This window comes from Microtus ochrogaster, chromosome 1 (genome assembly GCF_000317375.1).
Source record: "Microtus ochrogaster isolate Prairie Vole_2 chromosome 1, MicOch1.0, whole genome shotgun sequence".
Classification (NCBI taxonomy): Eukaryota; Metazoa; Chordata; class Mammalia; order Rodentia; family Cricetidae; genus Microtus; species Microtus ochrogaster.
In genome coordinates this window covers 12,187,936-12,206,890 of record NC_022009.1, presented here as the reverse complement: position 1 = coordinate 12,206,890, position 18,955 = coordinate 12,187,936, and the positions used below count along the sequence as shown (strand labels likewise).

General features: G+C 42.6%; 1 protein-coding gene across 3 annotated transcripts in view; it reads right to left on the bottom strand.

Moving 5' to 3' along the window:
* Nucleotides 1–18,955, bottom strand: part of Syt16 (synaptotagmin 16) — a 264,439-nt gene that overhangs the window by 111,978 nt on the left and 133,506 nt on the right. For 2 of the 3 annotated variants that reach the window (XM_005343210.3, XM_026779434.1), the window contains exon 1: nt 16,721–16,793. Coding sequence is in view for 1 of the 3 variants with exons in the window: in XM_026779436.1 (XP_026635237.1) it covers nt 16,721–16,903 (183 nt within the window). In the remaining 2 variants the exon portion in view is untranslated. Of the gene's footprint in view, nt 1–16,720; nt 16,904–18,955 lie in introns of those variants that run through there. The other variant, XM_026779436.1, reaches the window with a different exon arrangement.

Below are 18,955 nucleotides of genomic sequence, written 5' to 3'. Positions count from 1 at the left end.
TCACCATGCACAAAACTCAAGTCCAAATGGATTAAAGACCTCACTATCAATCAGAACACATTGAACCTAATAGAAGAGAAAGTGGGAAATACCCTACAACAGATGGGCACAGGAGATCGCTTCCTATGTGTAACCCCAACAGCACAGACTTTAAGGGCAACATTGAATAAATGGGCTTTGTTTTTAAAGAGTGAAAAAGAACACAAAATTGGGCAGATAGGGAGATGGGGAAGAAGTTAGAGGAATTGGGGGAGGGAAAAACATGATCAAAATGCATGAAAAAAATTGCAATAAAAAAAACCACAGGTTGAAAAGCAATGGGAAGAGCAAGGCAGTAAGAAGCACCTCTCCATGGCCTCTGTACCAGCTCCTGCCTTCAGGTTCCTGCCCTGACTTCTCTCAGCAGTAGCATGTGACCCAAGAGTTATAAGAAGAAATAAGCCTGCCCAAGTTGTTTATGGTCATGGTGTGTAGGTGAGAGTTTCTGTTCTGCAAGCTGCTCCCAAGTAACCACACAGAGGCTTAATATTATTTATAAATGCTCAGCCAATAGCTCATGCTTATTACTAGCTAACTCTTACATTCTCAATTAACCCATATTTTTATCTATGCTTCACAGCATGACTTGGTACCAATTCTAAGTATGGTATGTCCATCTGTCTTCTTTCTGTATCTGCTTGCTACTCCTCTGATTCCGCCCTCCTTTTTCCCTTGGAATTCTCTGTTTTGCTCTCCTTTAACCTTATCCTGTCCAGCTATTGGCCAATCAGCTACTTTATTAAACCAATCTGAGTGACAAATCTTTACAGTATACAAAAGGACTACTCCACAGCACACAGCAACAAAGACCCTAACTAAGGCACTTATAAAAACACATGCACATATTTTATCATGACTAACATGTTTCAATGGTCTGTTATGTTTTCAATTTGTAATGATTTAAGGAATTTTTAACTAAAATTTTTAATCAGAGTCTGAAAGTTCTTTTTCAATTCACGTCTGTGAAACTGCCTCATCTTGAGGACTGTGCAGTCCTTATACTGCAGAGGGTAACTGCTCTGTCAGAAAGAGAATGGTATTCACTGGGATACCATGCATTTCACACTACTAAGTTCATCAAGATCAGGCTTACTTCTATATTTTTCTACTAAAATAAAAGATGCAATATTCCCACAGTCATTCTCGTGGAAAAGCAGTGTGGGCTAAACATGACAATAATAAATTAAAATGTAGTGATATTTCATTTGTATTTTAATAAATAAAGCTTGCCTGAAGAGCAGGGAGTAAAACAGCCTGGTCAGCCTTACACACCAAGCAGTAGCCACACTAGTTTGCCATGATAGTTTAATCCCAGCATTAGAGAGGAAGATAAGATGGGAGGAGACAGCTCTCAGGCAGCCTCATTCTGAGGATTCCTGGAGGCAGAATCATTATTTCGGACTGAAGTAAAGGTAAGAGCCAGTGGCTGGCTGTTTTGCTTTTCTGACCTTCAGGTTGAACCCCAATATCTGCCTTTGGGTTTTTATTAGTCATGCTACATGAAAACAGTATTTTTTTAATGGAAGGTTTAGGAAAGGACTGGGAATACAGCTCAAGGTAGAGTGAGTTCCTGCACATGCTGGGTTCCATCCCAGTACCATAAAACAATGGAAAAACAAGAAACAAAGCTAAATAGCACTAAGATGGCTGAGGCCCCATGTGCCATTCCTAGATCTGTAAGTAGCAATGACGTGTACAAGAGGTTTCATCCCCTGGGCTTTCATTCCTTCTTCTGTGAAATAGGAACCACATACCCAGCAAGCCTCTACCATTCTGTAAAGTTAGCAGTCTAACTGTGTTTCGAGAAACTTCCTTTAGCCCCATTCTTTGGGTTTGCTATTGATAACCGAGACATAAAACTCATTTGGGTCAAATATATCTATGATACAGACAAATGAACTTACCAAAATGTCTGGCATTTGTCGAATATAGCAAAATCACAGTGGTTAGTCAAATGAACTGAACTCAGATTGGTCTCCATAAGTAATATATGTTTAATCAAAAAGCTAAGCCCCTAAAACTAATTTAAAAGTTTTTTCACAGTTTTGTTTTTTGTTTTTTAGAAATTTTACACTACTTTCAAACTATTGGCTGAGCACGTTGTTTCCTGAAGACGATGTTCACATCACTCCCAGAGCCTCAATGAGTCGCTGTTCCCACAGTCGACACAGACGGCTGAGGTTGGTCTGAACCTAAAAGGCACCCCATGACCAACAATTATACAACAGGTTTTAACCTGGTTCCATTGGCTTTGTAATGAGGGGAACATGAATCTCTTATCTAATGAAATTTTCATGCATAAGCGGAAACCCAATCCATCACAAACTACTAACCCATTGACTATAGTTCTGCAAGGTCAAAGGACACAGTCCCACAGTCTCATTCATCCTGGAGCCCCCTCGTGTCTGTGAATGAGGACATCGGCTGGAACTCTCAAGCTAAATCAATAATCACAACTGATTGTTGGTGTTCCTATGGCTTCCTTTCAGTTGTTTATTCAAGCTTTCAAGCCAAGCCGATGGTAAACTCAGTCATTACAAAAATGAGTATTGCTACACATTTTACCTCCTTCATTAGCGGTTATGAAGATTAGGTCTCCTGGCGTCCTTGATGACTGGGCTCTTAGGATAGTGATGCTAATAACATGACAATGTCAATGCTTTTGTGTCTGGCAAGCATTAATAATCAGATTCCCCTGAGATCCCATCAGAATCAGCAGCCTTAATGGGATCTTTGTGGTTACAAACAAAAGTAGTCTAGGCAGGGGGTACACAACGTCTCGCGGGTCTGCTCAGACAAGGTGGCCCCAAACAACATTTGGAAACACTGTGTTTACATTCCCTAGCCACTGGCGGAGAATTCCACATGAGAACTGTGAATCACTATTTTCTGAGTATAACACTGGAACCTACTTAAGTGACTACATATAAATGACCTATTTCATAGCAATATCTGTATATACATATACAAACAACCACTGCATCTATTCAGCTAAAACAAAATGCTGGTTATATTTCTATTTTAATCCCACTATGCCAGTCTATTGTCTTTTCCCTCTCTTCCTCTTTCAAGTCTTCCAGTTTCTCACAAAAAGCCACCGAACATTGCTCAATGAGGACAGTAAACACCTCTATGACCTTCCATTCAGATGGTCCCACTCAGACTGAACTAGGACTCACACCTCCCTCCTGGGAGGAAGGATAGTCTGCAAGCAAACTACCAGCAGCATCTCATTCCAAACAGAATCCTAGTGCTTCCGGAGTACAGCAAAAGAACGGGAAATGAGCAGAAATCCTCATCACTTGGAAAAGGGTGTTTCCTGTCAGCCTCCAGTCTCAACAAACTCACACACACACACACACACAATACATATATATATATATACACACACACACATGCATTGGCCATGTTCAACTTCCTTAGGAAAATTCTAAATTGAATTCTTTCTCTAAAATGTTCCTAAGACTAATAAGAGTTAGGAATTTAAACATAAAGGCCAAGTATAGGAAAATAACGTTTACAAGCATTGTGAAGGCTTCTGAACTAGAACAAAGAGGCACGAAGTGCAGCTGTCAGAAGCATTACTGTCTAGAGGACAGGGGGATATGGAGAGACTAAGGAAGATCAAAGGCTAACTTAAAACAGGAGCTTCCTGCTGGTAGATTCAGTCCAAAGAGCATAAGCGATTTTTTTTCCAGCTGGCTAGATATTTTGTTTTCATTTGGGGAAAATAAATATGGAATAGCTCGATTCTGGTTAACTAATTATAGTCCTCTACATTGTGTGTGTGTGTGTGTGTGTGTGTGTGTGTGTGTGTGTGTGTGTGTGTGTGTGTTTCAGGCTTTCTTTTATTATTAAAAGTATTAAGTAACAACCGCAACAAAGAATGGCCTTTGTGAATGCAAACTGGGGAAATGAAGAACTTTGTAATGAAGAGTCCAGGGAAGGGCGGGCAAGAGGGCTCAGCAGGTAAGATGCTAAGCCTGAAGGCCTCAGTTCAATCTGTAACATGAAGCAGGCCTGGCCTGCTTGTTTAGGTTTCTGTCCCACCCTGTACCCCACAACTGTTTAGCCTCAAAGAAAATCACACATAGGTCTCCATAAAATATAAGCTGATTGGCCCATTAGCTCTAGCCTCTCACTGGCTGACTCTCACATCTTGATTAACCCATTTTTCTGATCTATGTTAGCCATGTGGTTCAGTACCTTTTTCAGAGGGGGTAGATCACATCCTGCTGCTTCGGAGGTCTGGGCAAGAGAGTGGGAAGAATCAGCTTCCTCCTTCCCAGAATTCTCCTGTTCTCATTACGTCATTTCTACTTTCTGTCTGGTTTACCCACCTATATTTCCTGCCTGGCCAATCAGCATTTATTTATAACATGATTGACAGAATACAGACAATTCTCCCGTACCACAACCCCTAGCACCTACATGTTGGAGAGAACCAACGTCCACAAGTTCAGTCATCCTACATATATAAACTACACACATGTACACACACATGCATGCACATGCATGCACACACCATGGCATATAGGCATACACACACAAATAAATGTAATAAAAAACAAAAACATATGATGACTAATTTTTTTAAAAGTCAGGGCAAAGCCCTAAGATCCCACCAGAACTTCTATGAGGTGGTTTGTAAGGTTGGGATCTGGATTTTGCTCTGTGACGATTTTGCAAAACAAGCTGGGGGTCAGTGAGATTCTGTGGGTGAAAGTTCTTCTGTGTGACAAGTCTGGAAACATGAGCTCAGTTCCCAGATGCATGGCTGAAGAAGAGAGAATGAACTCTCACAAGCTGTCATCTAACCAACACATGCACACCATAACACTCACAAACCTACACACGTACCATTACAAATGTATGCGTGCACATATAAATACAACAACAAAATTTAAACATTCAAAGTGCTCATATTTTAAAAGTAGGCTCCTCCCACCATTCTCCCATCAAATGCCCTTCACTTTCATGGACTAACAATATGAATTAATGTTCTGTCAAGACTTTGCAAGGGAGAAACTAGCACAAGCAGGTTTTAAGCAAATAAGAATATCCCCTGCCACTTACATTAATTGCTTCTAAGTGTTAAGAACTGTTTAGAGGATGCTGAGTGGAGAAATTGGGGGAAAAAAGTGAAGATTGAAAATGCTTTTGGAATTCTTAAATGCATATACTTCAAACAATATCTGTCATCTTGTGGCCAAACTTCAATCATCAGGCCTGGAATCCCAGGATCTCCATCATAATGAGAGCTTTTATAAAGAAGGCCTCTGCTTCTTGCTCACGTTTTAGAAGAACGTAAATATTTTAATAAACGACTATAGACTGGCTCTTTCATTTATTTTAACCTGCCATGCTAAGTAAGCAATGAGAATTTCTAAACCAGTGACTTCAATAATCCTTTGAAAACTGACTGCTCAAACAGCTAGTGAAGTGCGTGGATTCCCAGACACCCACCTCTACGCTGGAGCAGTGATCTGTGCTACTAACTCTGTTCTATTCAAACAATAACTCCTTTTCCTTGCCGCCTACTCATAAATGATTTTTTTAAAAGATTGAAAGCATATGTCTCTCTAAAATACACATGAGCACTACTGTCTGGCTGACAAAAGCACAAAGATCCAAAATCCTGTGATAAATGTTAACTAACACTGCCTCGCGGTCTCTGCTAGACTGCCTGTAACCTGGAGAGCTCTCTCTGGAAACGCCAAGGAGGAAACACTGGTTCAATAGTACTACTCTTTAACATATGCAATAGAAGCTTTTATAATGACTGTGCTTTCCTATGATTAAAAATACTATGTGCGAGCAGAGAAAAATGTGGAGCACAGAAAAAGGAATAGTACCTGCATCTTGACTACACCAGAAAGCTCTCGAAACTATTCAGAAAGTAGATGAAATCCCTTCACTAGCTCCAGCAAAAAGATGTGTGATGGAGGGTTCCCCCAGACTCCTGCCCACCCCACTCACCCTGTGGAGGCCCACGGCAAGACTTCTATCAGCTAAGTCACAGACACTACTGGAAGAGTCCGTGCAGACAACCAAAGCTTATGAAGAGCTGTCTAGTTTCCATAGTGAAACTCCATGCTATGGCCATTTTCAAAACAGAAAAGGCTCCGGCGTTTCTGCTAAAAATAAGATGGAATTCTGTATGTCAGATACACGCACCCATATGTTACACAGTTTTCGGTAACATGAAACACCTCAGAGGAAATCTGCAGCGTTTGAAACCATGGTGTGTGTTTTAGGAAGCTCTCACACTTAGGTGCTAAACATTTCCAGCAGTGATCCATACTCACAGAGTGCCTCGGGCTCGCTTTTATTAATAGCCTGCATCCCAGACGAAGCTCAAATGCCACAAGAAGAATCTGTTTCTAAGGTAACTCGTCTTGCATGCTTATGTAAATAAGCGGGAAGCAGAGCTGCACAACTATAAGTGTGCCCAGATCTGTCAAGGGTTTCACCATGCCTCCCAGCCTTCCAACTGGACGCCTTTGTCTCCACATTCAGCTGACTGGATAACAAGTTCATGGACAGGATGAAATCCCTGCTCTCTAAGTTGCAAGAAGGGAGACAGTTGTTTAGCTGAGTCGGATAGTGGAGTTTAAGGAGCATCACCTCTTGAGAAAAGACAAAGAAGGAACTTGAGACAAGAGGGTATAATTCAGAAATGAATCATCTTTGTTACTAAGTGTTAACAATGGATGATGGGCACATGGGTTCATTATGCCCTTTTCTCCCTACTTTCTTGTATGATTGAATATTTTCCTAATAAAGGTTTTTAATGGCAACCTTTCCCCAACCTCTCTACCACAGTTCACTGAAGGAAATAAGAACAGAAACACAGATAGAAGAGAAGTTCCTGTCAAAGTTAATTGTATATGTCAAGTTAACTGGGCCACTGTGCTAAAATGTTGGCCAAGGATCATTCTGGCTGTTTCTGAAGGGTGCTCTCTGTGTGAGACTGACATTTAAAGTGCTGAACTTTGCGTGAAGCAGATTTTCCCCTACAGTGGGTAAGCCATATCTGAACTCCTCAAGCATTCAATAAAGCAAAGACTGGGAGAAAGGGGAATGCTTCCAGCAGACACACTTCTGACAAGATTGCAATACTGAGTCTGCCCATTCTCCAGTCGACCAACCCCCTGCAGACCTGGAACATGCCAGGTTCCTTAGCCACACAATTCACTAAAACCCATCAAACTTCTGCTCCTCCTTTCTTCCCAACACTCTCTTCTACACACACACACACACACACACACACACACACACACACACACAGTCCCACTCAAACTTTTCTGTTATTCTATCAAGCAATAAAAAGTGTATTTACAATCCCATTTAACGCGAATCTCCCTGTCTCATCAATTAGTCTTAATTTTATGTGCTTATACCACTTATAATAACCTATAATTATATCAATTATTTGCCTCTTTAGTTTTCGCTTTAGTTTTACCTGCATTCACTAAAAGAATGAAATTTTCAAGAGATTAATGACTACTCGTCTGTACCACTTCACTTCCAGCTCCTAGCACAGCACGGAGCAGGACACAGAGTCTCAATAACTATTAATGCCTGCAGAAATTAGTATTCTCAGAGCAGCAACTCCCAATGGGCTGCTTTGGCATGTCCACCCACCAAAGAAGCAGAGCGTGATTACTCAACTATGATGGACTCACTCAAGTTATTATGAAGTTTAGGTCATTTTCTGGAGTACAAGACCAAAATCAATTCACAACAATTTGTGTCTCAATTAGAGTTACCCAAAAAGTCACCAGTCATTACATGTAGGAAATACAAGTTCTCACCATTCTCAAGCGCTTCCAGCCCCTGTACGTGGTTGAACCATATGAAATTTCCAGCCCAGTGAAAAAGCATTTCCTAGTCACATGCGCAAATCCTACACACTATAGCGCTATAATCAGGAAGGAGAATGCTGTGCAGCTCAGGTTGCCAACAAATCAGGTCTTATTTGGCGTATGTGCGTGGGGAGAATGATGCAGGACCTATGAAGGGGGTGGGTCGTGCCTCAGAACAAAGAAATAGAAGTGTTTAGGGAAGGAGATGTAGACTTTCAAAAGGTGATCCAACCTATACTTTTTTAAAAAAATCAGTGTAATCCTAAATTTTGTGGCTTTTCTTAAAGTACCTCAGTGACATGCAGAGTTTTTAAATCATCTTCTTAGACTATTGGGCCTCTGGGGATTATAAAATATTTTAGTTATGTAAAATTCATCTGAGTAGGATATCCCAAAGAAACCTGGAAACATAGATGCTGGTGCTCAAAATACAACAGCAAGAAACCACCCCAGCGAGCTGAATATGAATCACACTGTTCCTATATTACCCATAAAGATTGCTCCCTCACTGTATGTAACTCATCGACTGTACTAATCCTGGAATGTGAGGAAGTGGGTGACAGTGAAATGAGCACATGCCTGCAGGTCCCTCTTCATCTCAAGGGGCTGAAAGAAAAGGCAGAGCCATGAATACATGTTGGTCACTACACTATAGAGCTACATTCTCTCTTTTTATTCCTTTGGTTCCTTGCTTTTTTAAGTTTTTTTTTGTCTTGCTTTGGTGTTTTTTGTTTTTTCAGATAGAACCTGGCAGTAAATCCTAGGCTTGCCTCAAACTCACACCCTTCACGCCTAAGCCTCAAAAGTGCTAGAATTGTAGGCATACTCTATACTATACTACACCCCATACCTATGTGTTTCCATTCTCATGCATGTCTCATATCTTGATTCACATCATTCCAAAAAATTTTTCTTTGGCTTTTCTTATTTTGGCATAAAAGAAAGACAGTGTTGTTAAAATAAATACTATAATACTAGTAAATACATAGCTCAGACAGCCATACTTTTATGTTTTGGAGAAGTTTACTGAAATCTTGTAAGTCTCAGAATGGCATATATGTGTGTGTGTGTGTGTGTGTGTGTGTGTGTGTGTGTGTGTTTGTCTATTGTGGTTGAATGAAAATGGCCATATAGGCTCATAGGAACTGGCACTATCAGGGGGTGTGGTCTTGTTGGAACAGGTGTGGCATTGTTGGAGAAGCATGTCACTGGGCATGGGCTTTGAGGTCTCAGATGCTCAAGCCAGGCAGGTCCAGTGAGTCTCATTCTCTCTCTGCTGCCTGTGGATCTGGACGTAGGATTCTCAGCTGCTTCTCCAGCACCATGTCTACCTACATGCCACCAGGCTTTCTATCATGACCATAATGGACTAAATCTCTGAACTGTAAGCCACCCCCCAATTAAATGTTTTCCTTTATAAAAGTTGATGTGGTCATGGTGTCTCTTCACAGTAATAGAAACCCTAAGAAGTTGGTACAAGAAACTGGGACGAGTTGCTGCAACAGACCTGACTATGCTCTTGTTTCAAAGAATATGGGCTTCAGGGATTTTGATCAGAAAAACAACTGAATGCTTTAAATGATGCTTAATGGGCCATACCAGTAGGCTCAAGGAGGATGGTGGTGCTAAGTGTGATTTGATGAACTGTGGAAGCCTGGCTCAAGAGGTTTCAGAGGGGAGAAATGTTAGTGTGTGGCCTAGAGACTATTCTTGTGGTATTTTGGAAAAGAATGTGGCTGCTTTCTGCCCTTGTCCAAAAAAATCTGTCTGGGACTAAACTGAAGAGTTTGAATTGTGTTTTTAGAAACCTCAAAACAGCCTAGTATGGACTGTGTCATGTGGTTATTAGTGGTCACACTAACACAGATATATAATAAAAAGGAGCAGTTTGAAAAAGGAAGTTACAAAATGTGTAATTTCAAGAGAAAAGGTAGCACCAGGAAGTGGAATGGAGCTAACATCTGTGATCAAGGAGATAAACAGATTAAAAAAATTCTGATGTTAAATGGAACAAAGGGAGTGGGGACTCAGGGCAAGATCCCATCCAGCTAAGATTCCAACTTGTGAAAGGGAATTAAAGAAAAACTTAGAGCTAGGTGTAGTAGTACACACCTTTAATCCTAGCACTCTGAAGACAGAGGCAGGCAGATCTGAGTTTGAGGCCAGCCTGATCTACAGATCAAGTGTCAGGACAGCCAAGCTTAGGCAGTTAAGGAAACCATCAAACACAGAAAGCTGGTGAAGATGTAACTGAATGAGAGGATCATGATCCAGCCCCAGCAAGCAGCAGAACTTGGCAGCTTTAGCCATGCAGTTGTGACTTAAAGAAAGGGGTTGTGGAATTTGCCTCCATGGCTAAGGAAAGCTTCTAAGAAGGCATATGTCAGGAGTGTCCCTGAATGGAGGCCTAGAGAGGCCATTCTGTGAAGCTGTGGCAGTGAAGTCTGGATTGTCCTGGAGACCCCAAAATGTTGAGGGTGCCAGGGATCTGGGACACCTGCTGAGAAGAGCTCCTAACAGGAGTGGCACCAGCCCAAGAGAGAGAAGTGTGTTGCAGTCAACAAAACTGAAAGAAGTTGGAGATCTGAAGAGTGGGTTTTTTTGGGCTTTTTATTTTTTTTATTTTATTTTTTTAATTTATTTATTTATTTATTAAAGATTTCTGGCCGGGTGGTGGTGGCGCACGCCTTTAATCCCAGCACTCGGGAGGCAGAGGCAGGCGGATCTCTGTGAATTCGAGACCAGCCTGGTCTACAGAGCTAGTTCCAGGACAGGCTCCAAAGCCACAGAGAAACCCTGTCTCGAAAAACAAAAGCAAAAAAAAAAAAAAAAATTTCTGTCTCTTCCCCACCACCGCCTCCCATTTCCCTCTCCCTCCCCCAATTAAGCCCCCCCCCCTCAGCTCGAAAAGCAATCAGGGTTCCCTGTCCTGTGGGAAGTCCAAGGAACCCCCACCTCCATCCAGGTCTAGTAAGTTGAGCATCCAAACTGCCTAGGCTTCACAAAGTCAGTGCGTGCAGTAGGATCAGAAACCCATTGCCATTGTTCTTGAGTTCTCAGTAGTCCTCATTGACCACTATGTTCAGAGAAGAATGAAGAGTGTTTTGATACCCAACATGGAGATACAGAGTTTAGAGTTTACCTGGCTGGTTTTTGGTCCTGCTTTGGCCCAGTATTTCCTCACTATGCTCCCTTTCCCTGCATTTTGGAATAGTAATGTATAACCTGTGTCATTGAATATTGGAAGTATGTGATCTAATTTTTCATTTTGATTTTACAGGGGATTACAGTTAAGAGATTGCATAAGTCTCTAAAGAAACTTTGAACTTTTAAACAAGTTTGAAACCATTATAGACTATGGGGACTTTTGAAGTTGAACTAAATGCATTTTACACTATGATATAGCTATAAGTCTATGCCTACAAGGCCACACTTCTCCTAGGGGTTTCAGGGAAGTCTGCTCCTTGCTCCTCTCCTTGTCTGGTGGCTGTCATTGACCTTAGCATCCACTTGCCTGTGCTTGAATCACTCTGGTCTCTGCTTCCAACTTCATATCACCTCCCTCTCCTATATTTCTGTCTCTAGTTTGTCACTTGTCCGTGTATTTAGTCCTCACTATGATAGTCCAGGAAGCTTGTCTCATCTCAGATCATTACTTATACCATCAGATAGTCACACCATTTTATTTCAAATAAAGCAACAATGCCCAGGTTCCAGGGCTATGGATGTGACCATACCTTTCGGAGGACTACCATTCAGGCTATGGGAAGAGGATGACATCACCTTGGAATGTTTGTCAAGCACTGAAGAAGCATAGTGAGGAATCGCATTGCACCAGAAAGAACTTCCAGTAAGACACAGAGTATGCAGCAATCTGCAATAGCAGCTGCATAAAAGGAATGCACCCCCAAACCCACCTGTCCAATTTCTATCACACCCATCTTCATGGAAAAGCATGATGGAGGGGGTTGAATTAGGTAGGTGAAAAAGTAAGAAAACAGAAATTAAGAATACCCTAGGGTAGCAGTTCTGAACCTGGGGGTTGCATATCAGATATCCACACTACGATTCATAACAGTAGCAAAATTACAGTTATGAAGCAGCAATGAAATAATTTTATGGTTGGGGATCTCCACAACATGAGGAACAAACTGTATTAAAGGGTCACAACATTAGGAAGGTTGAGCACTGGCCTAGGAGAAGCATTCGTCTAAGTAAGTCACAGCTTCTTTGTTGGTAAAAATAGATGATAAATAGATTTATTCATCGAGCTACATCATGGGAAATATCTACTTGAACATATTATAACCTAAATGCACAGATGTGCATTGCAGGGATACGTAGGGCTGCTCTGCTAGACACAGTTGCAGATAAGGACGAGGAGGTGGAAGTGGGCTCAGAAGGGACCATTCAGAATCTTTTAGAAACTGCAAAGAGTTGTTTTGTTTTTCTTTTTGAGACAAGGTTTCTATGTAGCTTTGGAGCTTGTCCTGGAAAGACCAGGCTGGGCTCGAACTCACAGATATCTGCCTGCCTCTGCCTCCTGACTGCTGGGATTAAAGGTGTGTGCCACCACCACCAGGTTGAGAGAAAACCTTTCAACAACTTCATTTCAGAGTACCAGCTGCCATAGCCTGTCTGCTGAGTACCAGCTATGTGTCGGCTTGCTTAAATATAAAAACTTTCTCCTTTCATTCTTATTTAGGGGACCCCACCCCACCTCACCCCGCATCCTTCTTTCTCTGGAGGCCCTTTTCCACGTTGTGCATTGAGAAACTAAACTCTCAACTTGTCCACTCACTGTGATTGAATCCATTTCATTCTGGATAAAGAATCTGGTCTTGAGGGTTCTACCCTCACTGCCAGAGATCATTGAAAGCAGACAACACTGCAGCGTAGATCAAAGCTGGTTTACCACAATGCATTGTTCCTGCTAGTTACTGCGGAGGAAAGGAATCAACCTCTGTCCTGACAGCTGTTCCTGGGAAGTACCCATGAGCCTCTTTGTTGAAATAATAGGGGCGGCAGCTTTAACCGAAATAATTACATGGAAACTGTATTCTTTTAAACACTGCCTGGCCCATTAGTTTTAGCCTCTTAACCCATTTCTAATAATCTATGTAGCACCACGAGGTGCGCTTATCAGGAAAGATCTTAACCTGCATCTGTCTGGAGTGGGAGAACCATGGCGACTCCTTGACTCAGCTTCTTTCTCCCAGCATTTTATTCTGTTTACTCCGCCTACCTAATTTTATGTCCTATTAAAGGGCCAAGGCAGTCTCTTTATTTAACCAATGAAATTAACACAAAACAGAAGACTCTCCCCCATCACCTCTTGGTGGTCAGTCAGGCTGCAGGGACAGCACAACCGACAAGGAAAGTGCAGAGCCCTTAAGGAACTGTAAGGCCATGGGGCTGGGGCTGTAGATTGGTTGGTGAGGATCAGAAGTGTAAGTCATTCTTGGGAGCCCAGAGGGATGGCTCACATCTGAGAAAGGTACTTGTTGCCAAGGCTGATGATCCAAGTTGGAGCCACAAAACTCACACGTCAAAAGGCCAGAACCATCCTACAAGGTGCTCTCTGATCTCCACCTATGTTGGTAATCATGGGCACGTACAAGAAAAATCTTTGGTATTTATAAATGCACACAAAACATGATTAATAATAAAAAATTAAAGATAATTTTATCAGTTATACCACAAGTCTAATGTCAGTATGGACTACATGAAACCCTGTTTCAAATAACAATGCTTCAGAAGAAACAAAATAAAATCCATTGATTTATATTCTCTCTCTCTCCTCTCTATCTCTCTTTCTCCTCTCACTGTGGGATTATATTTTCAATCAGTTTCTCATCTCCAAGTTGAAGAATGCCTTCTTTGTTCCAAGTGATAGTTCCCCAAAATAATCCCTCCCAGGGATTCACACAGCACCTTAAATAAAGCAAGCAAATAAGACGTGTGGAATACTGGGTCTGGCCACAGCAATAGCGAGTGCTAAATAAATGCCAGCTGTCACTGCTCCTGCCTGTGTTACTAGGAAGATACTGTCTCACTGTGTCTTCTCCTTTCTCATTCCAGGCACCGTGATATGAGTAGACCTCTGACTATGGAAAAACACATAGCCTAGAGGAAGATGCAGTGTTTGTCAGGCAAATTGTTTTGCACAGCAGATGCAGAAAACAAACCACTGCTCCTTCATCTCTGACAGCACCAGATGAGTTAAGAGACTTCTCTCATGTTTCAACCCCTTGCATGGATTAGAATGGTTAATTAGTTGTGGGTGCTAAAGCCATCATTTTAGTCCTTAAAATTTTTGGTTTCATACAGTACCATCTAAGAGTAGGATGGCCTAGATGATGTTTAATCTTTCTTATTAGGTCTCTTCCATTCACAGAGCCCCAGAAGTTGCTATGGCAACCCTATGAGCCAAATAGGATCACAGAAAGAGAGCTGGAAGAAACTAGTCCAGACTTATCAATTTGCAAATAAGGACTTAAGGCCCAGAGAGGTGAAGTGGATTCCCAAAATACTGTGTGACCAATTAGCAGCAAAGCAAGCTCCAAGGGTCTGCCCCGGCCTTCTCTCCACCACACAGAGCTGCCTTCCTTCCTTGATGCTTGTCAAAACATGTAAGGAACATCCTGACTTTATAGAGAGATTAGTGCATTAGAGATGACAATTAAAGAAAATATCAAAGGTTAGGTAAAATGTTGAAGAAAAGTGTGTTTTCCATGGCTTTTGATCCATGACAATGAACCCTTTCAGAGAAGCGATGTCAAAGGAAGGTGTTGACTTCTCAGGGTCATCTGAAGAAGCTCCTGATTCGGCCCCTTCTAAAGCTACACCTAGTGATCCTGCCCTGAGTCTGAGGCTAGAACTCTGTGTGCCTTCTCATTAGTGTTCCAATGTGGTCTTAAAATCTCAATGCTTTTGCAGGTATAATTTAGAATTGTCCCTAAAACACTCAAATTAAGCAAGTAAAACAAGAAGAAATGGGGGTGTTTCAAATAGCTCCAACCTTAGTCCGAGTTGTTATTATTTGCGAAGGCAAACACCTCGCCAGCCTCAACCTCCCAGCTTAAGTAAAGAATATAATGTATTGGCATATGGCAGCAGCGTCAGAACGCTTCCTTGTTTGCTCAACAACTATAGTTAAAGTTCCACAAGGACCTTCACAGTGGATGCTACACCAGAACCTTGTAAAATAAATCATTTATTCTAAGACAACCTTGCTGGGATCCAATAATCCCAACATGCAGATAAGAGAGACCGGAGGTCAGAAAGGTTCCCTCATCCACCAAGGTCACATCAGAGTGGCAGTCAGAGCCAAGGGAGAAGAATCATTCTGAAGTCCACCTCCTTATCAGACTATGGCCAAGCAATACCTCCCTTAACCTAGACCCAGCTGGGATAGTAGTGGCTAAAGGATCCACAAGTCCCTGATTGTATACAACAAACTCCATAAACTAATCTTTTCTATGTTCTAAAGATGAGTCAGATGCTTTGAATGGAGTTCAAAAGGGCAAGACACCAGCAGCAGCATGGATCATCTGCCAGCTGCTACACCCTTGCCGGTGATGGACTCCACAGGGACTCTAAAACATGCTCGCTCCCTCTTTGATACTCTGTCCCTCCAAGAGTAAAGCCTCATTCCCAGTACCCTGGGCACAGACTAGAGTCAGTGAAAAACAGAAGGGGACAGAAGAAACAAAGTTTGACTTTGTAGATGCGGTTGTAAAAGGGAACTGTGGCTCAGAAACCAATTGCTATCCTGTGAAAATTCAAGGAGCCCTGGAGGCATCCACACAACTGCAGCTGAGCCTCCAGCCGCTCTGTAAGAGTTTGTGTCCAAAGACTTACTTACCTGCAGCCTCTTAAGAGACCCTAATCTGGAACACCCAACTAAGCCACTCCTATGTCTCCAAAACTACAAAAAAAGCTTAGATAATATGTATGCTATTAAGTTTTGAGTGGTCTGTCATGACACAATAGATAATTGGCCTGCTTGAACATCTAAAGTATGTCCCTACTACCAATAAAGTTAAACGAACTTGGGCTACAAAAGCTGCCCTATCAATGAGCCAAATGTTCTGTTTGGTCCACAGCTCCCCTGGAACTGAAGGGTATGTTCTCACAGCCTTAGACCTACCCCAAACTGCTCCTTGACCAGTTCCAACACATAACCTGAGGGGCGTGTGAGAGGAGGGTGAGAATCTGGCTACCAAGAGCCGGAGTGTTTCCACATCTAATCTCCCTGGGTGGCAACCTGGACCCTGTGATGGTGTCTCCAAGACCAAATTCTATACTTAAGCAACTGAAAAACTATGTCCTTCAAGAGAACCAAGTTATTTTTTGGGATGACTTCCCCTTCATCAAATAGAGTTAGTTATGAAACTGAAACTTTCTCTCTGGAAAGGGGACTACTGTGTTCCAAGATGGGAATGGCCCTCAGACACTGAATATCTAAAAAAAACACAGCTAATGCAGCAACAAGTCAGTATTGTTCCATCATGAAGGCAAAACACTTTCAAATTTCTGCCCATCAACACACACTTTTTCTCCTTCAGGATTACTAGCTAAGGATCTAAAGAGCAGAGCAAATGGAGGTCCTCCCCATCAGCTCTACAGACACCAGGAGGAGCTAAGACGTCCTTTGGTGGTGCCGTTTATCATATCTACCACAGCTATGGCAGGCCAGTTCAGCTGTGAATTCTTATGGGGCCACCTTGGAAAGAGAGCCGCTTTTTTTAGCTCCTCAAATGGCAGCGTCAGGTTGCCAGGCTCAGGAGAACATAAGACATGGTGCTTACCCAGTCCCGGGTGGCCCCCAGTCCTGTCTCTCAAAGACTGCTTTCTCTTGCCTCTTTGTTCCAGGTGTGGGTGGCCTCTTATGGTCTCAAAGCACAGCTTCTTGTTGATGAAGAGCGCGAGGACAGCCAGTAGGACGACAAAGACCCCTACGGCAGACAGGAAGCCGATGGCTTCAGGAGTGACTGGCAAGAAAACACAGTGGAGAGAAGAAAACGTCACCACTATTACAACAACCCAACTTCTGCTCCTCACAACTGAATAGACTCGGTACTTAAACTCATCGGGATGTCAAACACTCTGCAACCTTTCTCTTGGTAACATCCCCAAAAGGAGCTAAAGGGAAAGGGAGGGGCTGTGACTGGGTTCACCTCACTAGGCAGATTTCTCACAGGATAGACACCATGTCTTTGCATGTGGGGTTTCTTCAACACGAAACACCACTTTTCGTAAGAGGGCCCCCAGACTTTAGCACAACAGACTCCATGATGGAAGTACCATTCAGGCAGTAAAACCCAGCAGCCGAGTCCACCTTTGAAAAATTTTCTTGATTGGATCACAAGAGATGAGAAGACCCACCCTAAATCGGGGCCTTGGGTTCTGGTGGCAGCCCACACAAAAAAAAACATGGAAGAAGGAAGCTTTTGCCTTTTGCCTATTTGCCCTCACTCTCTTTAGAAGGTTCCTCTATCTTGTTCCTGAAGCATTCCTTTTCTGGTGTTTAAACCTACTCTCCTGTAAGTAGATATTATGTGTAAAGCAAAGGATAGCCAGGCTACAGTTCACAGCTCCAGAGAAGACCCTAAGAGGGACATAAAGATTTCCCTGGGAAGCAGAAATAGAGATCTCCTGGGTAAACAGGAGGAGAGTAGGGGGAGGGGATCAATTCACAACCATCTGTAGTTGGATACAAAGCCTTCTTCTGACCTCCAACTGACGCCTGCGCTTTAAACAACAACCCTTTACAGATACACATTTCTTATCCATGCTAAAAATGTCTCGCTGCAGTGAGAAAACCCCACCGCCAAAGGCGGTCCACTGTACATCTTTAGCGATGCCCTCAGCGCCTCGCAACCGAAGATACGGCCATCTCTGGTCCGACCGCAGTTACCAGGGCCGTGTCTTCTTGCACCAGCTGTAGCCCGTCGGTATCAAGCAGCACTCTGCCCGAATCCTAAAAGACCGTAGTTCTGATCATCCTGTTGGACTAGAAGTGTCTCGGGCATTGGCAGGGACAGAAGTCAACTTCAGCGCCACGCCTGCCTTATGGGACCGCCCAACACTGATCACTCCAGGTTTCTCCGTACAGTGGCGCGTCTGTTTTACAGACAGGTACTGACAAGGTTATCGTCCTAAATTGAACCATTGCTATCTTCGGTAAATTGCTACCGCAGTCCGCAGTTCAATGAGGGTTCTTGTATTCCTATCATTCCCCAGACAAAAGTGCGAATCAGAGGCGCTCGCTTTCCTGGTAAACTTTGAGGTTGTTTTTCTGTTCAATTTTGCATTTTATGTTTAAGGAGGGATTTTTTAAATTTACATTTATTAACATCTTTACTTAGTGTGTGTTGCAGACGCGCAATTAGAGGCATATTTGCCGAGGGGGGGGGTGAAGGGGGACGTCAAAGGACAACTATGTGAATCACTTCTCTCCTCCTACCATATGTGCTCTGGGATCGTCCGGGAGGCAGCAAGCTCCTTTACTGGATAAAATGTATTTTAAGAATACTTGCTCTCTATATGTACCCATTCCTTTTTCTTCCTGCCTCCGTTTTTGTTTGTTTGTTTGTTTTATTTGCCATCACTACACACAGAAGTTCCTGCAGGATGGCTCTGATGCTGTGGGAATTGTGCCTTTTTGCCAGCACTGCCATGGTTCTTGGGTCCACCACTCCAGTTGAACTGTTCACATCACTCATACTGACTTTTATTACAAACGTGACAGACGAGGTGCTTCTGGGAATTTGGTCCATAGGTGAATCACAGAAGAGATCACTGGGATTTGGGAGCAAGGCTCTACCATCATCTGCAGACAGCTAGTCTCCATTTTGAAGGATAGCTCCTGACCTGCTATTGGGCCTAAGTAAAAACAAATATTTGCTTTGGTTCACCTTCTTACTTAGCTTCTTTAGGATCACCAATTGTAGACTCCGTGACCCTTATTTATAGCTAGAAACCAATTATGAGTGAGTACATCCCATATTCATCTTTTTGGGTCTGGGTTACCTCACTCAGGA